The sequence below is a fragment of the Caretta caretta genome, chromosome 1 (assembly GCF_965140235.1).
Source record: "Caretta caretta isolate rCarCar2 chromosome 1, rCarCar1.hap1, whole genome shotgun sequence".
NCBI classification, from domain to species: Eukaryota; Metazoa; Chordata; order Testudines; family Cheloniidae; genus Caretta; species Caretta caretta.
The window spans coordinates 291664086-291671906 of NC_134206.1; the positions used below are offsets into that span (position 1 = coordinate 291664086).

At 38.2% G+C, this 7821-nt stretch overlaps 1 protein-coding gene across 1 annotated transcript in view; it reads left to right on the top strand.

Annotated features, from left to right (window-relative positions):
* GNS (glucosamine (N-acetyl)-6-sulfatase) overlaps positions 1-7269 on the top strand; it is a 30460-nt gene extending 23191 nt beyond the window's left edge. The window contains exons 13-14 of the mRNA XM_048835911.2: positions 1797-1957; positions 3218-7269. Of these exons, the coding sequence (XP_048691868.1) occupies positions 1797-1957; positions 3218-3290 (234 nt within the window). The 3' untranslated portion in view covers positions 3291-7269. The remainder of the gene's footprint in view (positions 1-1796; positions 1958-3217) is intronic.
* Positions 7270-7821: the final 552 nt, after the last annotated feature.

Sequence of the window (7821 nt, forward strand, 5' to 3'; positions counted from 1 at the left end):
GTTCAGCAGAAGACTAGGCAGTTTAGTCTTAAATTGCTCAGTTGCTGAGGTAAACTGCTAAGTGTTAATAGTTGGGGGGCAGTTGGTATGGGGCAGCATGTAGTCACATGATAAATAAGGTTGTAACAGTATTTGTCCCAAGTCATGTTTTCAAACTGCCTCGGTAGGACTGCCAAGGAGAATTGGGAACCCTGCAATGCATTACCAATCCCTAACAAACTGCCATCTTTGTGCTCACTGCAATGCCAAATTGGGACTCCTATTCATGCACTACAGGGGACCCTCAATGAGCTTTGTGCATCACCATTGATCTGGGAATGATCTGCTCCTACTTCCAAGAGATCCCACTAGACAAAGGCTGAGAGAGGGATAAAGTACATATCTCCCTAAGGAGATCAAGGGGGCTGAGTGGAAAAGTGTAGCATATAAAATCTGTGTGAACACTTCCAAATGGTGTAAAGCCCGCTGATGGGGAGATCACATTTCTACAGCTAACTCAGGCCATGACCACAGAGGAGAGACTAAGCAAGCTGCAGCCTAATAGGCTGATTGCTGTTTACTTTGGAGGAATGCAGCTGCCTGGCCTGAAAATGACAAGGCCAGCTCTTCAGAAAGTTTTAGGGCAATTGGACTAAGAGGCTCTTTGTCAATAGGACACAGACTTTTCCTCCATTTAGAAGCAAAATTCATTAGTAGTATGTTAGCTTCATGAACAGTCTCTTTCAAAGCATCCCAGGGAAGTTACTCTGTGTGTGGTGCCACCAAGGAGTGTAAACAGTGAACCCAAAGTCCCAGCTCTTCTCTTAAATCCCTTCCCTGTTCCCAGTCTCTGACAACCATGATCAAGCCCTTCCTCCCTGATAGGGGAGCTGTGTGAGTGCTCTGCCCTTCCTAAAGGCAGACATCAAAGCTAATCTGCTGATTTAATTGCATGCATGCTTTAGTTGAATTCTTGTGCCATGTCTGACCTTTACTGCCCCACAGAATGGTCATAGATATATTTTGAACCAGTGTCTTGTCACTGCATGCTAACCCATCACCAGTCTGCCCCATAAACTCTTAAGAAAAAAACATAAATATTGTGACTCTAAGCAGACCATACAAAGGTTTTACTGCTTAAGTTGGAGTTTATCTAATACACTTATGTCCAATTCTGTTATATGCAGTGTTGGATGGGTAAAAAGATGTGCTCTGTGGGAGTTTAAGACTCCACACATATAGTTCTGGTTAATGAAAGTTCTTACCTACATGTGCTTATCTTAGGATCCGTTCATAAGATGACATTCCTAACGTTTGACACGCAAATAATTCACTCCTTAATATTTGCCTTCTTTTAATTTGCTACTGCCCCCTCAAGTCTGTCCTGAAATTGTGAGCCCCTCAAGGAAGGGTCCATTTCATGGCTGTTTGGTAAGCACTTAGCCTGTAGTGTCCACTACATGCTAACTGAAGATATAAATCGAATACATAACCCTTTGGCCTGCTAAACCCAGGGTTGTGAGTTCAATCCTTGAGGGGGCCATTTGGGATCTGGGGCAAAAACTGGGGATTGGTCCTGCTTTGAGCAGGGGGTTGGACTAGATGACCTCCTGAGGTCCCTTCCAACCCTGATAGTCTATGATTCTATGAACAAAGCCAAAGTAGAAATAAAACTCAAAACCAGAAACCTCTATGAACAGTAGAAAATAAGTTGTGGCTCTACCAGCATACGTTTCCTCACTGATTGTGTAGTAAGTATTCTGTTGTAATATTGACATTTAATAAAAGTACAGGAACTGTTTCTTCCACTTAAACAGGTGTTTGTGGAAGTCTACAACTTGACTGCAGACCCACACCAGCTTACTAACATTGCTAAAACAATAGATCAAGAAATTTTAGAGAAGATGAACTATCGCCTAATGATGTTACAGTCCTGCTCAGGAGCAACTTGTCGCACACCAGGCGTCTTTGACCCAGGGTAACCTTTTTCGACTATTTCAGCTTTTAATTTTGTAATCATTCACAATTGTGTAGCAGTTTAGGAATGTGTCTTACAAAATCAGTTCCCTTGACAAGAGACTCAAAAGTTTTACTTTTTCCCCTTTTGTTGGAATTAGGGACTTCCCTTCTCTCTAAAGGTTAGTAGCTGGATGGTGCCATAAATGCTTTTAAACTTAAATCCTTGGAAATTGTCAGGCAGTGTAGACACTTGGTCTGAAGAGGAGATTGTATTAATGGAAAGGAAGGTGGGTATAGGACAAACTAAATTCTAAAGCTGAATGTTTTGTCTCAGACCTACTATTGCATTTTTCATCCAGGAAACTCCATCTAGACTTCTAATTTAGTATCAATTAATTTAAAATGTAAATTTAGGACTATAAAGGCTAAATTTATATCAATTAACTGTACCTGGTGGCTGTAAGATATGAGAAACTATGGACCTATCAAATGTATCTTCAGTAATGGTGTCATTAAACACCCCTTTCCTGGTAACTTTCAGTCACTGTTGGTTTGAAAAGAATGCTGCCTGTCTAGCTCTTCAGCTGTGCTGACTAATCAAAGGAACAATGGGTTAAATAAGGAAATAATCACTTGCAGATTATTAAAAGCTTTAAGTGTGTGCTCCACACAGGAACTTTCCAACTAAAGTATTTGGTAGCCTTATCTCACTTCTTCTTTGGATTAAAGTCTTGAATATTCAAAACTGTCAAACTGCCAGGAAAACGGAGCTTGTATCATGCAGCAAAACAATCTGTGCAGTTAGAAGGTTGCTGCTTTGTTTTGAGTTCAGAAACCACTTTTTGAGAATTTTTACAGCACTTAAGAGGCTGTTAGCCTTTATAATAGGCTTGCATTTACGTGCTAAACTGCCATAACATTTTGCTGCTGTAAATACTGCAGAATATTGACAATGCAGCTCCTGGACACCCTTTTTCCTTTATTCATATGTAGTGCTTCTGCAGATACACCCTAGTGTTGTATTTAGCTGCAACATCTACACTGTTAGCTAGAAGTGCCGCTACACTGACTTTTGTCAACTTCTTCTGTAGTATTTGTTTGTGACTAAATTGAAATGCTGTAGCACTGTTGTGGTAGAGGAAAACTAGTTCCCTATTGTGCACTGCTGAGGGAGGCAGCCATTCCAATGAACTCTGGTTTAGTACTATATGTTAACCTATTATGTTGCTGGTAATCCTTAGTCTAAATGTAGCTCACACGGACCTTCTCCCTACTCTAGGTACAGATTCGACCCACGCCTAATGTTCAGTCATGGTATTTGGGCTCACAGACTTTCCACACAGTCTCTGTAACAGCATTTATCAGCCTCTTCAGTTGGCTTCCTGTGCTCATTTCTTCAGAGGGACTCCAGCAGGTCTGTCTGTATCTAACCTACAATAATTACATCTGGAATACTCAATCAACTGGCTTCGTTAAAACTTTTAGCGGTGGGGAAGGGCAGAATCCGTAGTCTTTAGAGGGCTGCTTTGTGCCCTGTGTATATTTTACAGCGGACCTGTAATTCCAAACAGTCAGACATGGCTAATCTGTTCTTGCTCATATACCTTGTCTTTCAAATACTTTTTCATATCAGAGGTATAGTGTTGACCGGTGACCTATAAATCTGACTTGGATTTATTTTGTTTTTGTATGAATAAAGACCAAGTTTATAAACTGAATCATGTTAACCCAGGGCAGGTCATATTGCACAGAAATCTTCACCCATCTTCATTCACTCTTGTACAAACTTTCCTAAAAGCTAAATGTTTAAGAGGAGTGTTGAACACCTGTATTAAGTTAAGCTTGAGCAAACTACCATCGTATGGCATGGGAGAGTATAAATCAGAGAGTTAAGAGATCTGACTGGAAACTGTCCATCTTGCAGACTTCAAAGCACTGTACTTAATAATCTCTATCTCACAGGTCTGCTTAAGCAGCTTTCAGACACAAGGATACTCTTTCAGACTGTTTCCAATTCAGAACATTATTAGATACAGAGGTAACTACTTTTAAGTTTTAATTTAACTTATTTTGAAATAGGCTTTATTAATGTGTTAAAACGAATCTGAAGTGTTGGAATAAAACTGAGTGCCTGTATGTTGATCATGATGAACCAGCTCTGCTTCACTAATCTGAACAGGAGTAAACATCAGAAAACAAAGAAATGGGCACCACAATAGTTGTCATGTGCATGTCATCTTCAACCTTCAAGTATCTTGTGAATAATGAAACATTTCAGATTGACCTGATGCATACACTTAAATTGGCTTTGCTTCCTGAAAGATAAAAATCCATAAATCCTTGCTTAGCAGAAATCATGGTAGGATGACAACTTAGGTCAGTTTGATTGCCTCTGCCAGAGAGCTGCTGCTATGCTGAAAACTACCTCCATTATGCCCTTTATGCCAAAGGATTCTGGTATGTTACGGCTTTGGTATTTGGGTGAGGAGGTAGTTGTCTGTCTTCAACTGACTGATAACACTATTTTCACCCTTATTTATTCCATATGAATATTGAAGTAGTGTTTGCGTTTTCAAAATATTGATTGCCTTTCTAAACTTAAGTGATTTTCTAAGTTCAAAAGCCCAGCAAGCTTACTAAATTAATCTCCATAGAACTGCATTACCAAACCAACTGCTAGAAACCTACTGAATTATCATCTTGATCTCACAGGATCCTATAAGAAAATCATCCTGCTTGAAGGTAGTTGAACTGTAGCTTACCCTTACATATTTTTTCATTGTCAAATTAAAGCTCTCCTTATTTTAAGCTGTTACTATTTACTGTTTCTGTTTTTAATATATCTACTTATCCATTTAGAAAACAGTATCCTTAAGTCAGAAGAGTAGGTACTTCCTGAATTGGTGCATTGTCAAATACATGAAGCCAAGTAAGTTTTTTCAGACAGCTGAATCGTAAGAATAGATCTAATTTCAGAAACCAAAAAGTACATCCCATTTCACAGCTTCTTGAATCTGGTAAAAGCAGCACTAATGAACATGGTATTGACTACATTTTACTTCAGTACTGACAGACTTGACCAGCTACTCTTCATCCTTCTTCCTTGTGTGACTTCCAACAGGAGGTAAACTTGATTCCATCCATAATCATATGGTGAACAGATTAAATTTTGCCTCCCAAATCAGAACATATTTATTGTTGATCCAGAGGAATTAGAGATACCTGGGGAAAACTAACAGCTGCCGAAAGGGACTCTAAAACTAAGGGAACATACTGAGAGGGTGTTTCTCTGAATGCATATTACAACACCCCACTACTTTAAGTCTTCTTCCATTAAATTACTTGGATCCTTTGAAATATTCCGTCTTCTTTATCTACCATAATTATGATTTTTCAACGTCTTTCTCCTCCAGTCACCAAAACATCTTATCCCACTTCAATGTCTTTGAGCCTCTGGTCTCTTCTACAAACACCACTCCTTCCTAATCAGTGTGTTCCCTGGCATCTTACCTTTTTCCTTAACCATGTGTTAGGTCCTGTAACAGTTTTTGCTTGTATTCTTTGGCCAAGCCAAAAGTGATCTAAACGCTCATTTAACAATATATTTGTCTGACACTACTACACTTAAGATTTGTGTTCTGCTTTTTAGTTAAGTTTGCTGGTGGCTGTACTTAATTGTAGGTTGTGAAGGGTCTGGTGAGGTAAGTCTTCAATCAGCGATGTATGCATTAAACTTTGAGCATCTCTGTCTGAAGTATTCTAGCTGGTCATAGAATTGAAGTTCCAGTGTATATATTTACTAAGTGTCAGCAGTGCAATGGTGGTCATTGTCTGCAACACTGGTGTGTGGTTTTTTTAAGTAGACATTTCTCTTTTTGTAGAAAAAGCTACTATATAATCATAACCAAAAGTATAATTTGATATAACCACATTTCCTGGTATGGCATACTTGGTTAGCAGGAAGAATTTTAGTCTTTAATGATAACTATGTATTTTGCATATTCTACCTCTACAATTCATTGACATGGAAATTGATTGTATAGAACTGGTATAGAATATCCAATAAGTCTGATTAGCAGGAAGAATTTCGCCCTAACTTAACACATTCTTAGTATTTTCATGCAGAAAACATACTGGTCATTCATTTCAGTTGCTGCCAGACTTGTCCCCTTATGTTGCCTTTTTCTCAACTTACCATGAGTCTACCACATCTACATCTGAAGTCTGCCAGTTAACAAATAATGTGATTTACCACAGAAAACCTTCACATCACCACATTCTACTCATCACTCCTGTTGGGACTTAGCAAAAATACAAACACTTCTGAAGAAACCTGCACTGGAAGTGCATTTTAAGCTTAGTTGAATATCAAAGGCACACAGCTGAAGGAAGAACAGTAACAATCAACTGCTACCCTGTTTTTTGCTCTGATTTAACTGTTCAGTATTTTTTTGACAGGATGCAATAAATCCTATGGATATTTTCACACTCCTAAATGGTCAATATTCACTTTTTCTTGATAACTGAAATAACATGTTATGAAGGAACTTTAAATTACAGCTAGACCAAATTCCAGAACACAACTGGTTCAAAAATTGAGCCTTCCTATGTTTGAACATGGCTGTGTCCACTTGCACCTTATTACTTTAGCCATTTAATTGTTGAAAATGAATAGAAGCCTTACTAAGTACTAGTCTTTCATATAAAATGTGATTAGAGGTCATTTTTAAATGTAAACTCTGTTGCTTCTCATGATATTCTAATCTGATTAAGCAGATACGTTTTTCTGCAAAACATTAACACAAATTCCTTTATTGCAGCAGAAGCAAAACTGTTGCCTCTATTAACACAAATATCCTTAGTCACTTAACTGAAAGTATTGTCACTTTAGCATGAGTGAAGATATCTGATAAGTGCTTAGGGGCTTTGGAATTGACTTCTTGCATGTCAGGGAGTAAAAGTTGCTTTCACAGATTGTTGTTCCCTAGAGTGCTGATCTTAAATAATCTATAGTATGGGCAGTAGTCTCTTAAAGACTACGATAACTTGGTAAAGTCTAAATCTGTTTAAATTGATCGACTATATAAGGCAAATACAGACATTTGGTTGTAATACTGCTGAATCAATGAAGATGGCTGTTAAATTATTTTTTAATGTGCAACTTTATATGTATTCCTAACTTGTTCCTTTTTTGTAGTATCTGACTACTTCACTGTGGATTTACTAATTTCTGCTCTCTATTGTACCATAACTATTTTGTTTAGAAAGTGCCCTTCAAAGGACCCTGTTCACTGCTGCACCTTTTTGAAAATAAAAATTGTCTACTATGAATCTCTCTCATACCTTTTATGGTGAACTGAAATTGTGAACATCTTCAAGGGAGGCAGTTGTGTCAAAAGTTCTAGAAATCTGCTGCCTAGTTTATAACATTCTAGGGCCCAGTGCTCTGGTATCTATCCACCTTACAAGGCCTAAATTGAGACATTAAATACTACTTAAGACTATTGCTTTTGGACTTAATGAAATCTTTAATCACTTAAGAAAAGTATACCTTGCAGTTCTTCCTCTTAGGTCTTCCTGATAGAGACCATGTCTGAACCTAATTCTCCATCTATCAGGAGCAACTGCAGGCCTACTTAAAAGCTCCAGCATTAAGACAAAGTGACTGATTTACTCCTGCAGGGAATGTTCGCATTCATCCAAATCTGCTTAGAAACTGATGTTGAATTGTTGCAAAACCCTAGGTTGGACACACAGACTTGTTGAAGTGCCTTATTGATTTTAACATAGGGAGAACTAATCTGTTAACATTGCTGTTAAAGTTCTTAAGTGAACTGGAAGTTGAGGTACATATTGCTACTATTGCCAACTCTTTAGAAAGTG